Source organism: Papilio polytes, unplaced genomic scaffold (genome assembly GCF_000836215.1).
Source record: "Papilio polytes unplaced genomic scaffold, Ppol_1.0 DF824303.1, whole genome shotgun sequence".
NCBI lineage: Eukaryota > Metazoa > Arthropoda > Insecta > Lepidoptera > Papilionidae > Papilio > Papilio polytes.
This window is the reverse complement of record NW_013524901.1, coordinates 1192614-1219456: the sequence shown is the minus strand read 5'-3', so window position 1 is coordinate 1219456 and position 26843 is coordinate 1192614. Positions and strand designations below refer to the sequence as shown.

General features: G+C 36.0%; 3 protein-coding genes across 8 annotated transcripts in view; 2 read left to right on the top strand and 1 right to left on the bottom strand.

Annotated features, from left to right (window-relative positions):
• The window catches only part of LOC106101320, a 96580-nt gene extending 88129 nt beyond the window's left edge, over positions 1–8451 (top strand). For all 6 annotated transcript variants that reach the window (XM_013280522.1, XM_013280510.1, XM_013280535.1 and 3 more), the window contains 6 exons: positions 57–2693; positions 2812–2951; positions 3144–3372; positions 3499–3777; positions 3887–4115; positions 4203–8451. In XM_013280522.1, the coding sequence (XP_013135976.1) occupies positions 57–2693; positions 2812–2951; positions 3144–3372; positions 3499–3777; positions 3887–4115; positions 4203–6462 (5774 nt within the window). In that variant the 3' untranslated portion in view covers positions 6463–8451. The remainder of the gene's footprint in view (positions 1–56; positions 2694–2811; positions 2952–3143; positions 3373–3498; positions 3778–3886; positions 4116–4202) is intronic.
• A 927-nt stretch (positions 8452–9378) lies between these two features.
• Positions 9379–22768, bottom strand: LOC106102031 (decaprenyl-diphosphate synthase subunit 2). The gene is made up of 7 exons (XM_013281426.1): positions 22207–22768; positions 20507–20638; positions 20022–20210; positions 15142–15278; positions 11666–11826; positions 11232–11423; positions 9379–10813 (listed from the first exon to the last, which is right to left on the bottom strand). The coding sequence occupies exons 1-7, from the start codon at positions 22515–22517 to the stop codon at positions 10661–10663; spliced, it is 1275 nt and encodes a 424-aa protein (XP_013136880.1). The 5' UTR covers positions 22518–22768; the 3' UTR covers positions 9379–10660.
• Positions 22769–23542: 774 nt separating this feature from the next.
• Positions 23543–26843, top strand: part of LOC106100510 (glutamate synthase [NADH], amyloplastic) — a gene marked incomplete at its 3' end in the record, with an annotated part of 35593 nt that continues 32292 nt past the window's right edge. The window contains 3 exon segments of the mRNA XM_013279381.1: positions 23543–23738; positions 25527–25636; positions 26008–26138. Of these exon segments, the coding sequence (XP_013134835.1) occupies positions 25529–25636; positions 26008–26138 (239 nt within the window).

Genomic DNA, 26843 nt, shown 5'->3' with positions numbered 1-26843 from the left:
TTACAGCAACCAAAAAAATGCTAATTAAAAATAATGTTTTATTATCTTGTTTGCAGGTTGGCAAAATCAATTCATTCAACAAATTCCTACCCAGACAGGCCAAACGACGTTAGATTACCAAGGCGCTCACACACCTTATGCTACGTCACCCCACTATCAAGCAAACACTACATACACCGTCCAGAATGTTGCGACTACTTTCGATGTAGCTAACAACACCTATTATCAAGCCGGAGTTCAGGCTGTGCCTGCACAAAGACCGCCATCGAATCGTGGAGCGTATACGCCTGTGCCCTCGCCGCGAGCTCCACATTATACGACGGAATACCAGCAGCAGTACGCCCAAGCTGCCACTCCTGGTGTCACTAGTGGTAGTGATTCAAGACCTGCCTCAGCCGTTTCATACCAAAACTCAGTTCCGACAACGGCAGCATCCGTTTATACTGTGAGTCAACCGAATTATGAACGCACAGAGTACGCAACAGAACACGCGGAGGACTATAACAGTGCTGATGGCACAACGGGAGATTCTAACAATGATGGAGACAGACAAGATCAAAGTGGAACGAATGGTCAGCATTCGGGAAACGCCGAGCCTGGATACCTGCAGGGGAGCAACGGTCCGCGAGCTTCACTCGACTGTAGCGGGTATTCGGGCGCCTACAACAGCGGACAGTACAGGGAAAACAACCAAGCACAAAACCAAAATGACTGGCAACAACGTCAGTGGCAGCATAACCAAAGAATTCAAAACCAGCAAATGCAGAACCAACATCAAATTCAGAATCAACAACAAATACAAAATCAGCAACAAATTCAAAACCAGCAGCAACTTCAGAACCAGCAGCAAATGCAAAGTCAGCAGCAAATGCAGAATCAGCAGCAAATGCAAAATCAGCAACAAATGCAAAATCAGCAACAGATTCAGAATCAGCAACAAATGCAGAACCAGCAACAAATACAGAATCAACAACAGATGCAAAACCAACAACAAATGCAGAATCAACAGATGAACCAACAATTAAATCACCATCAACAAAATCAACAGCAACAACTACAAAATCAAATCCAAATGCAAAATCATCAAAATCAGCAAATTCAGAATCAACAATTGCAATCGCGTCAAGATGAATCTGAACAACAAATGTTTTCGCAGTCAGACAGGGTAAACTTGAACTCGAGACTGAAAACTATGATTTTGAATAAACAGAGCCATACCCGGGATGGTACTAATACACCACCGGACAAAGGCGATCCTGGCGAAGGCCCACCTCGAGGGCTTGACGACAGGAAAGGTGGTATTTCCACCAATGACGATAAAAATACTACCGGTCATTTTTTATCGTATAGCCACCATCTCCGAGATAATTACCGCATAGGCGAGCAGGCTTATTCTGCAGCTGGTAATTATTCCCACGGAGCTCACACTTATAATGTGAGCGAGTTCGGAGGTGGTGGCCACCAAGTATGGGAGGGCGGGACGGATGTCCCGCGGAGTTATGACAAAAACTTTTCATCTGTTAATGCGTCGAAAACACAAAAACTGCCCTCTTATTCCGACATGAGAGGTCAATATAATGCATACTCGAATCTTACACCCACAGTCGATTCCCAAAAATTTCCGGAAGTTTTCGGTAGTGATAATTTAAGTTATTCGCAACAAGACAGTAAAGATTTCCAATCAAAAATGCTAATAGGACCAGTTTCTGAAATGAATCAACAAAACTTAGCTCGGGACATAAGCGCACAAAATAAGCATTTTGAGAGAGAAGCCTATGACGCAAAATTTAGGCATCCTAATGCGCCTTTAATCCCAAAGTTAGAATTCCCTGATAATTATCAGTATAAGAAAGGAGAAAGAGTAAAACCCGAGACAATAAGAACTTCCTGTCAAAATGCCTGCAAAAAGCCAAATGAGGCAACGTTAAATAATGCTTACAGAGAGTTCGCTAATGGTACTTTGGCTAAAGCCAATACTGTACTGCCGCCAATATCTACCATAAAACAAGAAAATTTTGGCCCTAAACAACAAACATATCAAAATTTCCAAAACTTTGGATTTGAACGTAGACAAGAAACTCATGAAAGTTTTGCTCAAAGTCCTCGCGTCCAAGAAAATATAGGTTTTCAAAGATATAACAAGAATTTCGAACAAAAGACTCATAAAACTTCTGACAGTCGAGGTAATTCTGGAAGATCCACACCTATTGAGCCCAAACCACCATTTTACATCGAGCAAATAAAATCAGAGCATTCACCCCCCGGTCATAAAATATACAAAAACATAAATTATGGACCTCCCAAAAACGAGCCTTATATGTTTTCTGGGGATGGAGGACCGGTGGCGATAAGGAACGAAGTTGGATACTCTTGCTGCCGCCAAGGGTCCACCAGGAAACCTCCTCCTGAGCATTTAAGAGATGGAGCTTGTCCGGGTTTACAAACTAAAGATGAAATTCTAGAAGACGATCCCGATTCAACGGAAAAATCTGATTCCAAGAACTCTTCTAAGCCCGGTACACCCATACCGGATAACAACAATAAGCCTAAAGAAAATCAATTTAATTATTCTAAAGAATATCTCGAGAACTTGGAAAAACTAAGAAATAGTTCAAGGACTGAGGTTCCGGATTGTAACTGCTTCCCGGCTGATAAAAATCCTCCAGAACCAGGCAGCTATTACACTCATTTAGGTAAGAGATGTTTTTTTTTATTTCATTTGATTCTTTGAAAATTATGTTACATGTAGGTGTCGTTGATGAAGAAATTTATTTTTATAAATACATTCATGAATTACATTTTTCATTTCAGGAGCAGCCTCTAGCTTAGCGGAATTAAGAAAAGAGCTAGAAACGCGAACAGGGCTATCAGGAAAAGAATTGAGGATAGAAAAGATATGTTACACTGGCAAAGAGGGCAAAACGGCTCAAGGATGCCCGATGGCAAAGTGGGTGAGTGTATGGATCCCAAAAATTTGGATTTTTATTATTTCGTAATAAGAAAAATTAAACATCAAATCAAATGTTTCCATAAGTAACTTTCCGTATCTTTATAATTACAATCTGAAATTGTAACAATAGAAACATTCTTTAGTTTAAATATGTAATACTAAAATAAACATAACCTAGATATTCATTCCACAGATAATCAGACGTGCCAACTACACGGAAAAAGTCCTGGTTGTAGTGAAGTGTCGTAACGGGCATAAGTGCACCTCGGCGTGGATCGTAGTGTGTCTGGTTGCGTGGGACGGCATCCCGCAGTCAGAGGCCGACCTTGACTATACACTCCTCTCACACAAACTCAACCGGTACGGCTTGCCCACCACACGGCGCTGCGCCACAAATGAAAATAGAACCTGCGCTTGTCAAGGTAACTAAATTAGATGAAATTATTTTCCTACGTCTTTATCATCGATAAAAAAACTGTAGCTAAATAGGTTAGGAATTAAATAGGAAAAAAATTGTGTATTTACTTATCTTACACAACGTTTTCCAGGGCTGGATCCAGAGACATGCGGCGCGTCATATAGTTTCGGTTGTTCATGGTCTATGTACTACAACGGATGCAAATACGCAAGATCCAAAACCGTGCGCAAATTTCGTCTGTCCGTAAAAACTGAGGAGGCGGAGATAGAGGAGAGGATGAATGTTCTCGCAACTCTACTGAGTCCACTCTACATGAACCTCGCTCCCAAGTCCTTCGAGAATCAGTGCCAGTTTGAAAAAGAAGCTTCCGACTGCCGATTGGGATTTAAGCCTGGACGACCATTTTCTGGTTTGTATTGTATCGTTTTGTACAAGATTATATTGAAAGATATTACTAAGTTTGGTTATATCTTCTTACCCATTTTAATAATCTAACGTTATTAATGCCTTGTCTTCAGGCGTGACAGCTTGCATAGACTTTTGCGCGCACGCGCACCGCGACCTGCACAACATGCACAACGGTTGCACGGCAGTGGTGACGCTGGCGCGGCACCGCGGGCCGGCACGCGCCGAGCACGAGCAGCTGCACGTGCTGCCGCTCTACGTGCTGGACAACACCGATGAGTTTGGCTCCGTCGACGGACAAGAGGACAAAGTGCGCAACGGCGCGCTGCAGATACTGGACAAGTAAGCATATAAACCACCTTTAAAATTAAAGAGTAATTTTATTATTGAGTATACTATATTTAACTTGTTTGTTATGTACTTCCTCAGGTTTCCAATGGAAGTGAGAGTCCGTTCCGTGCCCCTACAACCGTGCAGGAGACACGGAAAGAAGCGTAAGGATGAAGAAAGTTCAGACAGCGCTAACTCTACCGCGAACACCGGGTCCCAGCAAAATTCTAACAACCAGAAGAAGCAACAACAAAACGCTGCAGCACCGAGAACGCCGCAACCAAACGATATTAGGAATAACGCAAGTCCCAAGAACCAGAGCAGCGCCTCGCCCCGAGCCAATACACCAGCAATGAACCAACCAAATCCACCTTTCACTAATAACTCGCCATATAACTCAGCATTTGTTAATCCAAATATGCATAACAATACCTCCGGTCTCATAAACCCTAATTTATCAAATCCTGCGTTGCTAGACATGGCGTCTATGATCGACAATTTTACTGAAGCCCAATTACAAAGTAATCAAATCTCTAGTACGGTTCTAGATTCTCCTTATAATGCCTATGATCAAAGTTATAATTTACATCACCAGAACAGTATGTACAATCCAAATAATGTATCCCCACTAATAGAAAATACATGTCAAAACCCAAATCCCAATCAACTGCCGAGTTTTGCGTCCGGCTTGCAGAAGAGAGACCAACCATTCAATACCAATCAAGAACAAATACAACCCGCGAATCAGTGGCCTGATTTTGCTAACGCAGAAATGTTTAACAATGTAGTAAAAGAAGATCCCGATTCGACCACGGCCCATCTCACCGGTCCCGCTAACAATTTTAGCCCTGACTCAAATCGAAGCGAAACAAATTCAGATCAACTGTCTCAGAAAAATACATCTGAAAACGATAAGCAAACACTAATTAGCGATATTTCTAACAAGATGCCGGAATTCGATATGCCCAACTCACCGCGCTTGACGGAAATATCACAGAAATCACAGAGTACTCCAGCATCTCCTGCACCTTCACAAATTCCTGAATTAAAGTCTCCAAGCAATGACACGTTAATTTCCCCCGACGCAAGAAAAAGTGTTTGGAAATCACCAGATTCTAAAAACTGGGATCCTTTAAAACCAAAAGAAGCATCAAACGCGGAAAGTGACAATGCTTTATTTAGGGTACCAAAAGCAAGACCGCCATCACGATCCCAGTTGGTCAACCCATTGGCCGGCGTAGAAAATTCAACATTTCTAAAACCATATCCACCATCAGAAAAACCTCATTTTAGCCAAGGGTATGAACATAGAAGTCCTTATGATAATAGAACTAATACGATACCCCAGCCGCCCACGTCCCAAGGAAATTTTACCATAAACCACGAAGACATGACTCAAAACATGGGAGCAACAAGTAGGCCAGCCCAAGAGTTTCCCGGTAACTTCCATCCTACCAACCAAAATAATTTTGGAAACCAAACTACCGTGCCGTACAGTAACTACCCACAGATGACAAACGCGTACCCATTTCCACCAAGTCCATATGGTCATTTTAATCCATATGAAAATTCATACAACGATTACAATAGTTTAGCATATTACAATGCTGAAAAATATAAACGGGAAGAATTGATTAGAAACTCACATTGTTATAATTCCTATGGTTACCAATACAACCCTAATTTTTCTCCCAATTTTTATCAGAATCCAAGCTCAAATTGGTGTCAATCTTCGCCTAATTGGTGTCTGTATCCACCACCTTTTTCTATTCCTTATCCACCAGAACCACCAAAGGCTGAGCCTATCGGAGAAGTGACAGAAGTGACTGATAATCTGGAATGTTTTAAAGATAGTCAGATGGGTGGCGTGGCAATTGCTTTGGGTCACGGGAGCGTTTTATTTGAATGTGCGAAACACGAAATGCACTCGACGACGGCCGTTAAAAGCCCTAACAGAGTAAATCCAACTAGAATATCGTTGGTGTTTTATCAGCATAGAAATCTGAATAGACCAAAGCATGGTCTCGAAGAATGGGAGGAAAAAATGAGGTTAAAGAAGCTGGGATTAAATCCTGCTACACCAGGAACACCGGGACCGAATTCGAATTCTGCTTCGCCTGCATCTACACCGGGGCCTGAACAGAGGCAAACTCCAGGCCCAGAGAAATGGAAGAATAACGAGAACGCTATTCCTGGAGGATACAGTTCTTTGGCAGCGCTGGTCGAAGCGACTAACGCTGCGAAGAAAAGTGGGCAGATCATGCTACGTACAGATACTCACACCACTATGTCATGGACGACGTTATTTCCCATGCACCCCTGTACCGTGACCGGTCCCTACCAAGAGTCGGCCACCTGACGCAGGCCGCGTCACGTCGCAACATAGCCGTGTTGTCGACCGCGCCATTGAACTTCCACCGAAGCTATCGTAATTCCTTTAAATCAACCGATTTCATCCCAAGCGTTTTTTAAACGAATATAAAGAGGCCACTGACTACTTATGATACTATACTGATGACAATTAGGAATTTATCTTTTTGAATTATAAAAAAGATGCAATCGTCACAATGTAAACTATATTACTAAGTGGTTAAAAAACTTTTAAGTTAACTACGCTCTCGGTTAAGAACTGGTCCTGTGAGCTGGAATTTTTTATCACGTTTAAATTGGAATTGACTACCGTTTTACAGCATGTATGTTTTCGACGAACCGAGTGAGTTTTAATCAAAGATGTTATTTAAGTTTTTAGTAGTGTTTATGGCATTTCAACTAGTCTTACGTTACTACGTTAGTATCTATTGTATCAGATAAGCGACAGTATCCATGTAGTTCTTTTGTTTGTATATTCATGTGCTATTTAATTTTACCAATATCGAGTCGACCTCCATGTATTTAGTTATACAAATACATTTTGTATAAAATAGATGCATTTTTACGTTTATTCTGAATATTTTGTCGTGTTTTCTAATTAAGCGCATTATGAATAAATATTTAGTGCGACGCAATGATCTCATAAACTACTAACACTACATGTATACCTTGTTCAGAGCAAAAGTACAGGAAGGAGGGCCTCGACCCCGCCCGGGCCGGCCGGAGACCGCGTCTATATTTTTGTACCTTTGTTTATTTATTATTTTAAAACCATTCCTCTGTCTATTTGGAGTTTGTTTTGGCATATTATTTTAAATTTAATAATATAAGTGAAATCATGGCGAAGGCGCAACATGCATTTTACAACAAACGTAATTGAGTGCTTTTCTATTAGGTTTAAGATGTGTGTATTTTTAAATTTTTAGAATATTTAACTTATTTATATTGTATTACGTGAACTTTTATGAAATGATTTTCTTTGTAATAATTTAGTGTTACAGTAGATATTAATTATTAATATATTTGCTTTACGACTCGACATTTAAGTTGTGTTGGCATGTTCACGTCTCCTTTACTTTCCTCCAGTGCCTGCGCGCTGTCAGCGCCATCTGTCGACGCGTTACAAACTGTTAAATTATGTCCTTATTTGATAGTCGTGTGTGCATTTTATGAAATCATCCCTATTATTTAGTCACTAATAATCTTAATGAAATTATGTTCAATAATTTAAAGAAAAATATGAAATAAAAAAATACAATTATGATATAAGTATTGCGTAAAACAGGCGCTTGGAAAGATTATAAAGTAGGCATATTATTGAAAAATGAATGAAATCATACTGACGAATAGTTATTAATATATAATTAGGGTAAGAGAAGTTTGTTTTAAAGATTAAACTATTGATATAGTTTATATTTTTTACGTGTACGTATTTATTGAATGGTAAATTTATTGGGACGAATGTGAAATTATTTATAGGTGAAGTTTTGAGAGCAAAACTTTTAAAAACTAAGCAATAATAGACGTCGGGTCTATGTACATTATTATGAAGGAGTTGAATAAAAAATTAACGAATGGTGCGGAATATCGTCGATCTTATGGAGTCGCTTAACTTTTCGAGCTGTCTGATCGCCTAAATTTTATTCTGATATTATTTGTGTACTTTATCTGTGTGCCCCTCTTGCCATACGTAGCCGTCGCTCGTAACCGTCAGCCTCCACTGGCGAAGCACGCGTACGAAAACGATATCATTAGAATATGTTGTACAAGTGCTTGGGTAGTGGATGCTCAAGGTTACATGTTATTGTCAGAGCATTGTGTTTGTGTGACAAGACATATCAATATCGTTTTCATAAATCGTAGTATATACGAGTACGTGCCAGCAAGCAGCGAAGTTCGAAGCAGGTCAAAAAACATATTTAAACTGTATACGGATTATGTCGGCGAATTTTTCATGTTTACAAATAATAAAAAAAAACATTTTGTAATTGACGGTTAAATCGTTTTACGTGTTGTGAATAGTTGCCTCGAGGTTGTTATTGTGAGAAACTTCGATCAGTTTAAATTGCATTTGTATTATCGTAGATAACTGCTTTCGTACAAACGACGCTGAGAACAAACAGATTAGAATAAAATTAGAAATACGGAAAATATCATATAATAAATAGTTACTGCGCGTTTAACCACTAATCGAAAGACTGTTAGATGTTGAATTTATGACAAGTGTTAATTATAATTTAAATGGCGTCGTTTGTACGAAGGCATTTGTGAGTGAAATTTAAAAAAGTAGATGAATGTTAATCTCAAGTTAATTGGATTATAAGAGAAAGTATCAATTAGGTCACACTAGAAACCTGTGATATAACCTTAAACTCACGTGTGCTCGACTGCTTGTGTCTTTGTTCAGTGTGCCCCGGCACTTCGCGGCACAGTCAAATTAATATTATTTTTTTAACATTTTTTATCTGTTGAACCACGATACTGTGCCGTTGTTCCTTTGCAGTTATTTTTAAGCTAAAACGATGAAGCCAAAAACGACCAGTATTTTGAGAATATTGTAACCAAAAATGTCGCAACCACCGACATAGTTTGTGCTGTAATCCACATGTGCGTGTGAAAGTTATGTTTAAGTATTGTATCTCAAACGCGGCGTTGGTTGTGTTTGAGTTACAAAGAAAACTGTTTGTGTAACGATATTTTATTGTCTTCTGCCAAAACAAAAGAATGTGTCATGTAAATAGAACTACCATTATTTATTAATACAATAATTTAAAAAAGAAATGACTGTTTTATTTAGTAACCAATTGAACAAGACTTTGTAGTGATTTTAGTTTTAGTTGTTATGGCAACGGTATCAAATGGAACAACCAGCCAGCATTAAGGATTGAATAAAAATGCGAATTAAGTAACAAAAAATTTATTTAAATAAAAAGTAAAAAATTTCAATATAAAATCTAGTAAGTCTTCATTAAAATATTGGACGGATCAAATCAATACAAATCGCCTTTATCAGAGTATCAATAAATTGAACTCCAAGAAAATCCACAGTTGATGCCCAAATTACATTATACCAGTCCAGTGATCGTAAAGAGTGCTGGAATACAACTGGCAAAATGTAAATTGACACCAGAGTGATGTATTTCAGGCATTAAGAAGGTAAGTTGTACCCACTCTCGAAGGAATTTTGTATATAACTGAATATCGTAAAAAGAACTTATAATTTAAGGCAACCAAAAAATAATGTACTTTTTTCTTACATCAAATAATGGATTACAAACTATTTTGGTAACAAAAATATTTAAAAATAATAATAAATTCGTCATTTTAACAATATTTAAAAAACTCAACCAAGCCATATGAATGTTAATAAAATTACGGAATATAATACAATTATACGATTAAAACATAGATTATATTTATATGAGAGCTTTAAATTTAAAGTTATTACTTAGCACCTTTTTGGTAACTCTTTTTTCATGTACATTGAATAAGAGACATTACATTAACTTAATATTCAAAACCATTCACATATTCCCGTGTTTTTACGCATAGAACAATGCAAATACTTTGGTTTCTTATTGTGACATACATTATAAGGGAAATACCATATTTTTACTGTTTTTTGTTTTTTTTTGTAAAAGTGCATTCGAAAATAGTATATTCTTCAAATGAAGCTCAAGTGACTCTTCACTAACCCTGTACATAATTTTATTTAATATATCGAAAGAAACCTAAAAAAAAATTACAATTTTAAAAAGAGTCTAACGGCCAAATACTGAAACGAATCTTAAATACTTGGCTTCGTAAGCATCGCTTACAATCTTATATCTGAATAAAATTTGTAAGGAATTTGGAGTTCAAGCGTAGCATTTAAGACGCTGTTTCATATTTAAATCACGTATCAATATTCGGCCGTCAATATCTTATAAATCCAACTACGAGTATTTAAGGTCCCTCAGCACCATATTCATAAGAGATTTTACACCAATTTTAATTACAATCTATGTGATCGTAGAAGGTGTTTTTTTATTGTCTTCGTTTTTACACATATGAAATTTTACAACTAAAAGGGATAAACATGATTAAACCAAGTCACAATTGTTACGACCAGCCCGAGGCAGCAGAGTCCCGTAGCGATTGAATACTTTGGGTGTAACTGCTGCGTGGGCAAAGTGATCGTAGAAGGTTCAGGGGTGCATGGCGACGATGATGTTGGCGAGCGCGGTGCGCGCGTCGCAGTTGGGGAAGCTGTCGAGGACGTGGCTGGCGGCGCGGATGTGTTCGCGCTGCAGCTGCTTCGTCTGCTCGATGCCGTCGCCCGCCAGCACCGCCTCGTACAACTGTCACACCACGTTACAACTGATGTATACACTAACTTTACATGTTGATGTCCTTCAGAGAAGCTCTTAATGAACTGTATAACTACACGAGAAAGTAAGCTGGCATTTAAAAAAATATATAAAACATCACTTATGGCCGGGTTTCTAGCAACTTTTAACCTTTCGTAAGTTTTTTTGGTTCGGTAATTCATGAAATGCGTTTCCGAACTTCGTAACATGAGTTTTATTCCGTTGAAATTTAGTTCAATCTAAACATTGAATCACTAGGCGGTGAAAAAAAATAAATGGAAACATCAGAAACCCAGCATTAAAAGCCTGTCCTAAAAAAATAAACTAACCGGTGGCCCTCTTCCTACTGCAATTAGTGCGAATGTGGCATCATAGTTGTAAGTATGTGGTATAGCATAATAGAGCTAACCTTGTGATAATCAACATCGTGTACGCTGCGGCGTCCCTGCTCAATCAGCTCGTACAGCTCGGGTCGTGCTTGCAGCGTGAAGGCGAGCGGCGCGCCCACTAAAGAGAAGCTGCGCGGCTCCGGCCCTGAGAACGCCTCCAAGTCCAGGAATGCTTGCCACGCCAGCGCCAGGTGGCAGCCGAAGAGGTAACCCTGGAATGCATGAGTAATTCATTCAAGTATGACACTGTAGGTCATGTAGCATGTACGTCGCTACGACAGGAGGGTATGCACCCTCCTGTCCTGAACTATAGATACAGTGTGATGATTGTAGACGCATGTCTATCACCTGTACCGTTTTAGATCAGGCGTGGCTTAGTACTCTTCTGTACTTCCCTCTACGTACTTCCTTCGAGCAATGTTTCTATCAGCCAAGATGTTTGATTTTTATTTACTTGTGTCTGCAGCGCGGGTGCGTGTCCGGCGAGCTTTAGCGTTGCGGAGCAGCTCTTGCCGAGCAGCGCGCCGGCCGCCAGCACGTGCCGCGCCGCCCACTCGCGCCGCGCGCTGCCCGCCACGCCGCCCATCGGCAGCGGCTGCAGCACGCACTCCCACTCTACAAGTCACACATACAAATGTAAATAAGAATCATCTGTAACATAACTCTGCAGCAATTATAATACAATACGACGATTTCAAATAAGTCTTAAAGTATTTTGTCTTTAAAAACAGTAATGTAAAAAATTCCATGTATTTGATTTAGTTTAACAACCGGTTAAAGTTGTCTTACATTAGTATGTAAACAAAGGCGTTTTCGTGCAAAGGTTTCTATAATTACGTATGCAAAACATGTTTGATCAAATAGTTTGTACAAAATTATAACTAGTGTAAACTAATAGAGCTCAAATTTTAAGCATTGGAAAATATTTAAGACGATTGATTTAGAAAATTTTAATTGGTTAAGTCAATGTCTAATATGTTATTTCTGGTCACCCAGCAATCAGATATTAACGTATTTATAAATGCAACAAGAATAGCGATGGCTTGACGACGTATTGGTATTCATTCAGCGCACACCTCGCATTCAGGGCGCGGCCGAGTTAGTTCCTTACGATGGCACACAATGGAGAATTTTAATAGCGAAACGACCACACGTCTACTCAGGTTTTTCCTTGAATCTAGACTACACAGAAGCTGTGGGAAGACTATGAGATGAGAGACATGTTATTTCCTGAACCAATCAACTATAATTTTGTACCTTAAAAGTAAATAAATAATGGTCATAACTAAGGTAAGGAGTAAAAGGTTAGCATGGTATGGGCATGTTATGAGGAGAGATGAATCGCATGTTACAAGGAGAACGTTAGTTACATAGTTACATCGGAAGAGGTAGACCTAGAAAGAGATGGATGGATTGTGTAAACGGTCACATGATCAAAAAGGGAGATGACTGAGATGACGTATGATAGAGTTATGCGGAGGACAAAAACCTGTTGCGCCGACCCTACGGGAGTAGGATAAGGAGATGATGATGATGATGAACAAAATTTTTCCACTACACCACAAATCTACTTTAGTGTATAAAACAGATGTCTATGTCAGGTTTAAGTTAAAGTATAAGATTTTAAAGAAAAAATAGTTTCTTTTATCGAAAGCTGGTAGTAAAATAACAAATTACTTTGATAATATAAGATAGCTGCAACTTCGAATAGTAAAAGACATTTAGATAACATTTATAAATGTTATTATAAAATACGAATAATCTGACATAATTTACGCACAACATTATCTTAAACATTGCGTTCTCTATTAATGTATGTGATTTCAAACATTTTGTCATGCGAAACGCGAAACCTCGTCTCGAAGAAGTGTCGCCTCCACACATATCTAAATTTCCGTGTCACTGTGCTTTTGACAGAGCAACTATACACAGAGATTGCTTAACCATTTTGCTAATAGTCGTATTAGAAAATGTAACTGAAAGCAAAGGATTCCCTTTTGATTTATTTAACAGTGAATTGTATTTATAACAACAAAAAGTTAACACTTTAACACAATTACTCTTTTTTTTCCAATTTAACATTTGTACTATGAATAGTTAAACACCTTATCATGTAACGAATTCATATTTATTTAATTGTATTTATTTGTTATTTTCCAAATATGTACTTGTTACGATAGATTATTATGTTTAAGTTATAAAAACCAAGAATAGATATAAACCATTGAAATGTCTGTATGTAAGTACTCTGTGCAGACAACAGGTTGGCATATTGACACGAATGGAGGAGGTGTGCGATGGCACATTAATTCCTATGCAAATAGAACCGCTCAACCATAACGGTGTACCGAAAATTTAAATAGAGTCTGGTCAATTATATTATTTTATGGCTTAACTGTTAATAAATTCAGTATTTAATAACGTTAGCATTGTTATCTTTAAATGAGATAAATCAATCTTATCAAATCAGCAACAAAATTTTAATTGTTTTGTTTCTTTTTTTTTAAGGTTTTTAAGCTAGCGCTTGACCACGATCCCACCGACAGAGAGTGAAGATTTGGTCGAAAGATGGTATGCGCTACCCTAATAAATACGCATTCACTCTTTTCTTGAAGGCCCCCACGTCATATCTGGACGGAAATACTGGCAACTATAACTGTTTAATATGAAAAAGTTGTTTTTCTAACAATTTTAATATCTTATGATTGTTATCCCGTTGATGTTAACTTACGTTCAAAGATAAATTTCATTCAAAGCATGATCGTGATGTTGACATTACAGTTAACAGAGAAATCGAAAGTATACAATTTTGTACCTTTGACATTCCACGTTTATTTACATTACTTGACATTCTAGCCTTTTTATGTCGTCATCTTTAAGTCCGTGCTATAATATTGACAACTTATAGTGTTATGCACTGAACAAACAACATATCTTGTTTTTTTTGGAAATATTAAATAATTTAAGTTTATTGTTCAACAAACTTTTTTTTTAATTTAAATGTCGAATTACGAGTAGGTTAAATAAGTAGTTCTTTCAAAATAATATTAAAGTATAACTACATTTTCACACTTCATTAAATCTTTAACAACCTTACAAATAAGCGCGGTATAAAGTAAACTTAGGAATAAAATGGGTATAAGCAAATATTAGTACAAATTTTGCTAAGTTTATACCTAAGTTTAAGTTTATACCGCGTTTATTTGTAAGGCTTTAAATGTCTAACGGCCGAATACTAAAATGAACTTTGAGCTTCGTAAATGCCGCTCACAATCTAGCAGACGTCAATATTTTAATGGAATTTGGAGTTTAAGCGAGGACTTTTCATTTAAGACGTTGTTACATATTAAAATGGTTTAGTATTCGGACATTACTCAATTGTTTTGAATGCATTTAATTTTGATATATTCAAGTAATAGACATATTTAATGATTTATACTGATTTTAAAAACTGTGTCTGTGTAGTGGCTTTATAATTTTCGTTACATGTTCGTGGGTGTTGAATCGCTAATGTAATCATTAGCCGGCTACGCGGCTGCGCGGCTGGACACCCGAATGTCGGAGTGAAAGTTTGCAGCTGACTCATGGCCGGTACGTTTGTACAAACACCGCGTATACTTGTGTTGATTAACTAAGACTTTAACTAATGTACAACAGAATACCGAAGCATATTTAATAGTACCGATTTTTATACTATGTCTCTCCTATTAATACATAATATACGAAATAGCAATTTGAATCTGCAGTCATTATGTATCAAAGATATTTATTTAAATTAAATTAAAAAGATGGTGTGTTAATGTAACGGCATAACAGAGGACTATGTAGTTATAGTCATATGAATTATGTGCAAACTTTTTGTGATCTCGGCCCCAATTATCATGTAGGATTGTGAAACATTATACATTTTGTAGTTATCATAGTAATTACCTAAAGGTGCTTCCATATGATCTTTCGGAAGAGGCCGTGAAGGTAGCGGGTTATTCTGCTCATCTCGCTCCCCCAGGAACTCCGCTTCGGCCAGGTCTCGCACCGCAGAAGACATCAGCTCCACCAATTCTTGGTTCCTTTGAATAAATTATATATTTTGGTTACCCGTTGTGTGGACAATGGGTTAAGTAGAAACGGAAATTTTAAATTTGCATACCCTAGAAAAGACATCAACGCGTTAACTTGTGCTCGTGAATATTATTCTTTCAAATTTAAGAATGTATGTTTTTATGTTTATATAAAATATATTTTGAAAAGCATGGAAAATCATTTAATAAATGTTCTCACCTCTCGGTTCACCTCTACTGTATATTAGAGAACCATTTACTAATGGTGAGTACATTCCTTGCTAAATAAATTTAGAATTACCACGTGCAATATAGAGAAGGGCATTAACCTTTTTACTGTCGTTTTTGCAGTAAGAATATCATAAACCCTTATTATGGTTTCGTATCTACGATGTTAAAGAAATAATAAAAATGTTCATGCCTACAGATGTACAGTAATTACTTTTACGGATGTAAGTTTTATTAAACAGTAATTGCGAACTGTGTACCTTCTCAAGTAATGTTTACTCGTAAAATTTAATGTTAATTTTCTCTCCGATTATCATATATGTCATATCAATTTACTGCTATTTATAGTATTTCCATTTTTGACTTAAGTATTAAGTGGAAATAAGTGTTAAGGGGAACTTAATCATCTGTTATGTAATATAAGGTAAAATGATAAGCCAGGAAGTCGAATTGAGGCGTCAAATAAGTCAGCATATAATGACGAGGAAAAAAATTCTGGACCCGGCTAACGCGAGACCCATTTGTACTAGCTCTTTTGACGTGTCGAAAATGACTTCTTGAAGCAGTGTTTTAAACTTAATAAGAATTTGTTAGTACATCTGTTAATTAATGACGACACCTCTATTGCAATGTAAATGTGCAATGTTAAATACAATAGGCAAGTGGACACAACGTATAGGCTGATACAACCTGGCCATATTTATTTATAGAATACGGCTTGTCATATTAACAAGTAAAATATAAACGTATAAAAACATGTTTTACTAAATTTAATTGTAAACATACCTGACCGTACCATCCTACTACATATTTTTACTCTTAAGATATTAATACAAAATGTTTTAACATTGAAATAAAAATGGACAGCAAAATTTTTCTTAGGATATATAAAAGGTCAAACTGTGGATTTTTTGTTTAAGTAAAAGTAACATTTTATTTCCCATGAAATGGAAAGTACCGGGGTCAACGTTATTTCTGTGTTTTATTCCGTAAAGTGCATAAAACCCATACAAAGAAGTTGGTAAAGACATTATAAATCTGCTAATTGTTGCTGATGTTTATTGCGAGTGGTATTCCTACAGGTAAATTGGAATCGTTTGCAATGTTATTCCAAAACATTCAACTTATATGAACAATGACCACGCACTATAATAAAAATGTTCAAATAACTTTTCAGAATTTCAAGAACTAAATTTAAAATAAAAGTTAACTAGCCCCAATAGTATTATGAAAAATCAAGTAATGGTCTCGATTAAGTGTGCCAATCAATAAAGCTATATCCGCTAAAACTTTACTTTAATCAAGATACATGACGTGTTCAGAACTTCAAAGAAGTACCGATAAAAACAAGTTTGTGAAAGAGGTCCAACTTTCACGAACCATAAGTCGTACAAACTTGAACTCGTAATTGTCAGTGTGACCAAAACCGCGCGGTTATCATAACGACCTTTAACTGGTTGCAATTCAATTCACATTTATAACTAATTGACTTTATAATTGAATACTATTATATGTACGTTACAATACTAAAAGTGTTTGTAGTTAATGGTTTTTAAATTATATGTATCATAGCGGCAATGGCCTGTTTAGTTCAGAAAGTAATTTTAAGTTATCATTTGATATCTTAACGATAAAAAAGATTTAACTAGCTCTTCTACAATTAAGAAGCAATGTATTTCAAAAGAGTATTGGTACTTTGCCCTTGAAACTTAGGACATGACATACGCGTAAAAAGCAACACACTTTTGTAATTTACACACGAATACATTTATCCTAAATAATATTAGAGCTAATTTTGAATCTAGTTCAAAATTAACATGAGATTTCATAGCGCTGAGTTTCGGATTGGGTAATTAAAATTTCTCAAGTAATTTACGAATATGTGAATAACCTCGCTTTAAGAGAAAGTTTATTGTCGGTTTACTTATACTTTTCATCATTTATTACTAACTATTGCCCGCAACTTCGTCCGCGAGAAATACAAAAAAAAACTTAGTAACCTATGCGTTTTTCTAGACAATATCTTTGTGTGCTCTTAAACAAACATCCATCAAACATTTTGCATTTAAAATGAGTAATTAAGTGATAAGTATTTGTATGGTAGTACTATTAATGAGAAGTAAGACTAAATCGCGTTTGTAAAGACTAGAACCTTCACAGTATACTGATTTTCTTTAAATTGAATACACAATTAATATAACTAATCGATGTTGTTCTTTACGCTTGTCTTATTACCACAAAAGATAAACACATCAAATGTTAATTAAATCTAAATGAAGTTTGACAAATGGACATTAATATTAAAATTTAATTAAAAAGTTATAAATTTCTGTAATGTGATTGTATAGAAATACTAGATATGTCTAGATTAAAATGTTTGTGTGGGCATTATATTATAAACCATTATTATTTATGTTATAAGAATTAAAATAAGTAATAAACAAAACATACTCAGTGAATTACGAAAAATCCAAACGGATCAGTCTTCACTTTATTTTAATCTTTTAAAAAAAGGTCAAAAAGGATTTAAATAAGTGCCTCCGGAAGCTTGTCAGTCGGTTAAGAGTCGACGAAAAGTTAAATAAAAATCAGAATTAAACAGTCAATTAAAAGTATTAATCATTCTGACGCCATTTATACGAGGATCTGCAAACCTTAAGGACAGTTCCACACGAGTAGGATAGAATATTAAAATTTTTATCATTATTTTACTCATAACAAGAAACATAAGAAAAAAGTACTTAAAACTTTTCATGATTAATTTTATCATGAAAAGTTTCTTAAGTTTAAAATAATCTTACTAATATTATAAATGCCAAAGTTTAGATAGATGGATAGATGTTTGTTAGAGTTTGTAGCCTAAACGGCTGAACAGATCACAATGAAATTTGGCATAGATGTAGCGGATAGTCTTGAAGAACACATAGGGTACTTTTTCTTTTTTTAACTATACGCGGACGGAGTCGCGAGCGAAAGCTAGTAAATTCTAAGGGTCATTGCTTCAGATGACCCTTTATTTAAACCTTATTTGTGAACATTAAAGAATTATTCGACCGTACAAACTTCGATGGGAGCAATACAGTGCCGCCAGAGAAGGAATACTAAAAGGTAAATCCAGCATGGGTATCAGAAGGCTCGTAATCACGTAGCAGCAAAAAGTTTTATAGTCAACCTTACATTCAGTGTGAAAAGACCTTAAAGTCTTTTTGAATACGACATGAGGTTGTACAATTAATAAAGGCTTGTTAAATTACAGACATATCGGAAGAATCTGGAGAATGTTGTCATTGCCTTGTACGTCGGCTTTGAACCCAACACCCACACTAAAGGCGAACCGGACGTTGACCAGCACTTTAACCTTTCCTTTATATTGCAAAGCATTTATGGGTAATACAAAAGGTAACAAAGAACATTAACCTACGTCATGAAAACAAAGGTCATGAGTTAACCTGATATAGGTTAAAGAAAGGTTAAGGAAGTAGTTATTAGTTGTTATAGACCTTTCAATGGCTCCATTTCCCTTTTGAGTCGAGATCGAAAGGGAATTACGGAAGGGAATACTGAGACTTATCAGTCATATTACAAAAAAAAACAAAAGATTGTGATTGATAATGTAACGTAAAACCTTAACAAAAAAGTTAAACCGTTAACAATAACATCACTAATGAGTAAAATCTTTCCGCAGATTTCACAGAAGCAACGATGCCAATACAGATTCTCGCAGAATTAAATTCAACAATACGCAACCGGTTTTCGAAAGCAAACGAATGTGGGAATCCAACGGTTTTAAATAGACAAATATCCCGCCTTACAAAGTTTTATTATTAGACCGTGCCGACATCTGAAACTAAACTATCTATCGCACAACAGTTGTGCGATTGTCGATTGTTTCGCAGCCAATTCAACTGTTTAGTTGCACAACTAAAAATCGAATATTGTGCGCAACTACTATAAACCTATAGGAATCAAAGCGTGACTAAATAGTTGTGCGATACTTTAGTTTCAGGTGTACGCACGCTCTTACGTTTAACTCGTATTTTTAACTTTTACCAGACGTTTTAAAGAATGAAGACACGACGCAAATATCCTGACAGTGAATTGTTACGCCTCATTGAACAAACGCAGCTCAACAATAAACACACACATAATGTATGTAATTACGTCTTATGCATAAGTACTTAAAAAGCAAACAATAAAAACTCAAACATAAGTCGGTTTAATCAAATAGCCGGCTACGAGATTTCACAAGTCAAGTTTATTTGTTAAAATACGAGTATGCGATAAAACTTCTAGTTTGTATTATACAACTTAAGGTTGTTTTTTTAATGACCAAAGCGAAAGATTAAGCGAAATTTAACTGCAGCAGAGCCAAGTAAGATCATTGGAATATTACGATTTAGACTTATTTCCTCCTCTTTGATATTGTTTGTTTATTACACATTTCTCGTCGTTGTTAAGTCAATAACAATTTTTGATCTAACGAGGATAAGAGCTCAGGTTTTCTTAATGTATACAGTTTCATACCTAAGATTGGCGAGTTCAGAGCAGGAGTTTGCGAGGAGGTAGTCGCCACCGAGCAGCGCGATCTTGTTGCCGAACATCATGTCGTCAGGGTCTCCGGGACCGACTTGTGGAGCGTTCATATTCACCAGCCCCTTGTGCACTAGATGCGAAGTGCGGATCATCTCTGTCACCTCCGCTAGAGCGCGTTGGCTGCATGGAGTAAGTTAATTTAATTACAAAAGAACTTGGAGAAATTCACCAACCCAAGCGTAAATCAACATGCGACTGTAGTGACCTAATGATGGTGATGATGATGATGACGATGTCATCATTATTATAATTATTATCATTCTTATTCTCTTTTAAAACATATAGTAATAATAATATGTTTCAATAGCAGTGTCAGTGCAACACAAGTTCATAGACCTTGCCAACGAAAACCCTAACTTGTTTGGTTTAAATAGATACTTTTATTACAATGTGACCAATGTTAAATTGTAAGATACCTGTGCAGCACGCCGGCGGCCTTGTCCTGCTCCATGTCGGGTATCTCTGGGCTGTGGCCGGCAGCCTTCGACACCAATAACACGATCAGTCCCCACGCTTGCATGTTGTTCTTTCCATTGTAGATCAAATTCCTGAACACAACAGTATATATAAATATTTAGTTTTCTTATTGCCGCACTCTAGAGATACGTAACTAGATCCCTTTAGGTTATTTAAGTTAAAATTAACGGACTGGTGCATCAGGTTGTCTGCAAAAGAATAACTCTAACTATATTTTTACGGAAAAACTAACGATAATTCTACAAAGTAAGCTTACAATCTAACTAGCTCTAAAATCGATCACTCCATATGATTATCTCTTTCTACTAAGACGTAAAACGTAAAGTAATAGTCAGGATGAGAGGGAGATAGAACTATCTTAATAATTCCTCTTTAATCTAAAAGAACTCTCCATTCCTAGCTATTATCTCATTAGGTAGTAGCTATTAGATTATATCGTAAAAAGACATTGGAAATCTATGGCCTGTTGTAAAAACCATACATTCTTTACTAGACGCTACGTCGCATAGATATGTACTTGTACCGTATCAACGAGTTTTTGCGAACTAGTTTGCAACTGGTTCTGCAAGTTGTGAACAGAATCTGTGCCGAGTCGATGACATGCATCATTGTCATAAACTCTGGTGAAATTTGTAAAAGTCATGCCAAATGCTTATAAAAAAAACACCAGTTTGTTTAATATTTAAGATTAAAGATTCATACAGGTACGTCGCTCTACAAACAATGTAAAAAGAGAACGCACGAATACTGCTGAAGGAGAAATCTGTTTTATAAATAAAAAAATGCAACGTGATTTAGAAGTGTGCATATGTTACACGCATATTAGAGTACCACGTGAATTGCGAATTTTCCGGTGATATGATAAAGTTGTACTAAGATGTGTGCGGCCGTTAATCCATTCATTAGCGTCAGAAAATCTCTTGCGATACGTTGCATCAAATTGGAATTAAAATACAATCACACGTATTGCATATTGTTTCTATTTAGTAAAATAATCCAAGAACATTAGAAAGTGTGTTGAGAGTATACCATATTGTATTTTCTGAAAATTCTTCGTATCCCAGAAGTAAAGTAAATTTAATGTAATAAAAATTTGCACTCTACTTCTGCATTATATTCATTGCCATTTGATGAGTTTATCAGTTTCCTATAGTAACGATGTAACTATTCTTTGAATATGATGTATTGATTTGCAACATTTAGGCTTGCGTGTCTGTTATGAATAACATAAGTTTAACTTACAATAAAACACTAACGCAAAACGTTCCGAGACATTAAATTATGTTCTTGTGCGGCCAGAAAGTGTTTCTGTGTATCGTAAAATAGTGTGTTTACTCAACGTAGTTTTTTAAAGTGAAGGTGGTCAGGAAGGGGGTCATCATTGCAATGATGTAATATCTAATGACAGAACGAAGGTCATATAGTACTTGTAACAATACATTGCATATCGAGGTATCGAGCATAGATTAATTCATTGCCGTAGGCCGCAGAGTTCGCATTACGAAACATCTACAAAAAAACATGTTTTGATATTAGTTTTCTGCTGCAATAAGTGCGAAGTCAAGGTAAATTTCTTTTGTTGATCCTACTTGTTACGTTTTGGTTTCAGAAGTTAAGATACTAGGTAGACTTAACATACTTCGCAGTTTTCAATAGTGGATGGTTGCTGCCAACTAATTTCCTAAGATGGAGAGCGACATTTGCGATTTCGTCGCTGAGCACCCATCGTAGGCTGAGGAAGGACGTAGGGTATCCGACGATCTTCTCCGCCTCGCTGACGGCGCGGTTCCAGTCAGGCTTGGTGCCGTGCTGGGCTACCGCGGCGTGCGGCGCGCTCGTCTGCACCTCCCTTACGACACAAGGTCCCCCAAGTTTCGAAACCAGCGCGCACGATGGGGACACTTTCACCATACCACACCTCGCAACGTTTCTCAAGCAGCTAAAACTCATTTTATATCTCTTGAATTTGTAATTTCAACAATTAAATCCGGTGGTAATTAAAATTTTATAAGCGAAAGTTATTTATGTAAACTTCTCGTAAATTTTTTTTCATAACAAAATTGTAATTTAAGCAACTAACGAGTTTTTCGTAGTTTTCTTACAAACACTATGTATTGAAATATTTAAATTGAAAAAAAAATATTTCGCACTATTTTTACGAGAATTTTCACTTTTATTCTACGTCCCACTCGCTCGCGCTAAGATCGTAGACTGAATAAAAACATTTGATTACGACTGAATGAAGGTGTTGTGAATGAAATTATTGTTAAGGTGTAAAGGAGCATACACACTATACTTGAAAAGTTAGCTTGTTAAAATACACAAGTCCTTTCAAACTAAACTACATAAGCAAAATACGAAAATCGAATTGAGGAATACCCCTCTGTACTCGTAAACGGGTTATATCAATACTGCTTTCTTTTAACTTACATTTAGTTTTCAACTCTTACAAAGCTTAAAAACATAAATTTATCTAATCTACACGGAGCTTTATAATGGAATGAACGACGAAATTCAATGACATTTCAGTGTTACTATGCTTTGACCACTGCAAGTAATAGGGGAAAATTAGTTAAACTAATAATAAATGTGACTTAGAAAGCAAGATTTATAAAATAAATAATAGAAGCAAGAATTATTTAACAGTTATTATCTACAGTTTAAATAAAAGCCCTTCCAAAATTACATGTGAAAATTTTTTACGACATTTTTGAAATTCCGATAGATTCCGTATAGTCATTATACAGTGCTTGCACTATTGAAATAAATGTGAAAACTATTTCTTCATTTTCATTCGATTTTCTAAAATGAACTGTTCCTGAAGGGTATTATTTTCATTTTATTGCGACTTTTAGAATTTCCAATAGCAACACTACTGGATTTTTCGACCAATCAGCGTTGGTACCTGATCATTCACTTACAGATAACCAATTATTCTTCAACTGAGATTGTAACAGTTCAGTTATTCAGTTAATCGCTCACCACCGGCCGTTGTAGTCGACTGTAGGGGTCACTACAGCAAGCCGGCTTTTTCAGTGCTACAGTTCTACTGTGATTTTACGTATAATTACAAAAAACTTTCGTTAATTACACACGTTAAGTTAGTGAAAGTGTGAACTTGACGTGGTGTGGTCAATAAACTGTTTAATAACATCATCGAATTACCTTAAGGTACTTTTGCACGCACTTACAATTTACCTAGTTATTTATACACTTATAGCAGTAAAACCCTCCCGGCGTATTACGTTCCACGTGTATCGTATCGTGTATTCCAAATACCTTACGTAGTTTGGAAATACTTGTAATTTCTAAAAAAAAAATTTGACCACAACAAAAAATTATATTCAAATCAATACATACATGTAAAAGCAGGGAAGGACTTAGACAACGTTAAATAATTTTAAAGAATTAAATTAATTAATTTAGCACCAGCTTTTGTTATTTCCTCGTAGTTTGTTTAATAATTTAAACTAGTTTTGTTTTAGATTTTAATATGCTCTTATCGGAATTTGTTTTGTCTGCTTATCAAAATTCTTTAGCACCTGCTTTGAAAATATTTTGAACATTTCTTTAAGAATAAGAATTTATGAAAGCTCACTGAACTGTAACAGAATAATTTTACTTTAAATAACTTTCAGATTTCTACTGAGTATAATATAGATGTTGTTCATAACTTCGGCATTTATATAGAGTTTCATCTCAAATTGAGTACAGAACAGAATATGTATCTAATGTTTTATTCATAACTTCTTTTAAAAGTTAGACAGACACAGATCCAGGAATATGAATTGTTAAGAGGCTTGATCCTTCTTTAACCAACATCAAAGAGGAGGAGATTTTCCATTAGATTGTTTTTTTTTACCAATGTATTTCACTGTTTGGAATCAAATAAGACAGAATATAATTTAATTTGGAAGACCAAAGAAAGTATGGATGGATTGTATATCATTCGTTAGAATTCATCGGTTAGAATAGATATGACGGCTTATATAAATATATTCAATACTCAGGTAGGAAGGAGGTAGCTGCCTAATGATTATTAATTTCTAACAGTATTTAGACTTTTTGAAAATGCATATAATATATCTATGTCCCTTCATTGTTTCTTGTGCATTGTACTTATCTATTTTGTAGTATTTATGATAAATAAACATAAATGTTATTGTATTGAAGTAAACTAGTTTCATTGAACCACAATGCTTCTGGATTGTGTGTTTGTAGGACACACTGATAATGTAACTCAATGATGTTAGGCTTCTGATTTTTCATTACTATGTCAACTTATATTGTTGCCATTGAAATGAGTATTTACCTAATTTTAGGTAAATAATTAGGATGTTAATATAAATAATTTCAAAACTGGGAAAATATTATTGGTTTTGCTTGCACTGTGTGTTTGAGACGTCAACTCTCAAAGAATTCTTTTGTTTCTATTTTTTTTAGTTTACATGTCAATTTCATTTGTATGTAGAAAATTCAACTCGACAATAATTGAACATATATGATAAATTGTGACTGGCTTATATGAATGAGGTTTATAGCTAGATTTATGATACAGTCTTTATGTACCTACATAATATAAACACTAGGCTTATCTATAGCAAATGTTTTATTACTGAACCCTATTGTGTAATATAAAGTTCACCACAACAATAATAACTTGTTGTGACAATGTAGTTTTGGTATCAACATATAGTATCCATACAAGTGTTTTGTAAAGGATTTTGTTTATGTTATTGCCCGACTGACAGAAGAAAAATTATTATGTTATATTAATTATCTGACCTTAAACCAAAGGCAGTGTAAAGGGCTGATCTGTATTTGACAAAATAAGTCTTAATATTTACATTGTTTCCTAGTCATATGAGTTGGTCTTTTTGAATGGTTTTATTTATAAAGTTGAATGCTTTCACTTGCCGTTTATTTTATACATATAGTCATGACTGTATTAATGTGCAGGTATGGAGTGGGAAGGGCCGGGCAAACAAGGCTTGTACGACCCTCAGAACGAGCACGAGGCATGCGGCGTTGGCTTCGTGGTTGCTATCGACGGCAAGCGCTCTCATAAGGTGACACATCTTGCTAATGACATCAATAAGTATAGTACCATTCACCTGTTGACCAACATTTGCATCAAAAGCAGTTTACTAATGTTAAAACCCAGCTTACTTTATACCTTATTTGTTAAAATTTCCTAATTAAAATAATAACTTGATATAACTTGGACATGATATTGGTCTTGCAAATGATTGCCATAGACTTTGACACAAAACCTATGGTTACAAACTCCTGTAATGACATTTACGAGGTCTAGGTTACATTTATTGGGACATATAACCCAAGCTATGTACTCATATAATCTGTAACACCAGTAAGGAGTTTAATAGTCACCAAATTCCAGAGGAGCACCAGACTATTTAAAATATTGTGCTTGTGTCAGATCGTGCGCGATGCAGAAGTGCTCGCGAAACGCATGGAGCACCGCGGCGCGTGCGCCTGCGATAACGACACGGGTGATGGCGCGGGCGTGCTGACCGCCATCCCTCACCAGCTGTACTGCGCACAGCTTAGGTATGTTAGCTAAATAGGATATAGAATCCATGTGGGGTTTTAAGGCAAGATCTATGAAGTATTAAATAGCCGATTGACATTGTAGAAACAAATTGCAAAATTCAATACGGTTTTTATATCTTACCATAGGAGAAAACCGGCAAGAATTCAAAAATAACATGATTTATCTGATAGAAAATGTCTCGTTGCCGTTGGTGTGGCGCCAGATTGCAAAACGCCGGCTTGGCACTCAGCCAACGTCTTAACGATAATCAATATTGACAAAAAAAATCTCAAGTAATTTTTTTGACAAGCCTAATAATCGAGATTTTGTATTGTTATGCCATTTTTAGATTAACTTACATGTGAAAAGAAACTATAAAAAAATCTTAACCTTAACTAAATGTTTCTGAAGTTTGATAAGCTAAAAAGTGCCTAGTGTTATTCAAAAACTGTACCTATGCCTATAGAAAAAAACTTAAAAAAAGTAGCTTTCTGATGGCGAAAGATTTTTTTACAAACAAACAATTAAATCTTTCCTTTTTATATCAGTAGTTGCACTAACCTCATCTAGTTTTCGCATCAGTAAACGCTGTATTCTGTTAAACCATTCCCATACAAAGGCTCGGCAGGGAATCAGCTCGAGACAATTGTATTGATAGCACACGTCACACTGCTTCTGCGCAGTACGTCCGATCTGTTTATCACAAACCGCTTTAATATTGT

What these genes read in the sequence shown, in the direction of transcription:
- LOC106102031 (XM_013281426.1), bottom strand. Translation starts at nt 22,517, where the DNA reads ATGAGTTTTAGCTGCTTGAGAAACGTTGCGAGGTGTGGTATGGTGAAA. An exon ending in GCCGCCGGCGTGCTGCACAG is followed by an intron (nt 20,211 to 20,506) that starts GTATCTTACAAT and finishes TACTCCATGCAG; the next exon opens with CCAACGCGCTCTAGCGGAGG. An exon ending in CACCCGCGCTGCAGACACAA is followed by an intron (nt 11,424 to 11,665) that starts GTAAATAAAAAT and finishes CATGCATTCCAG; the next exon opens with GGTTACCTCTTCGGCTGCCA.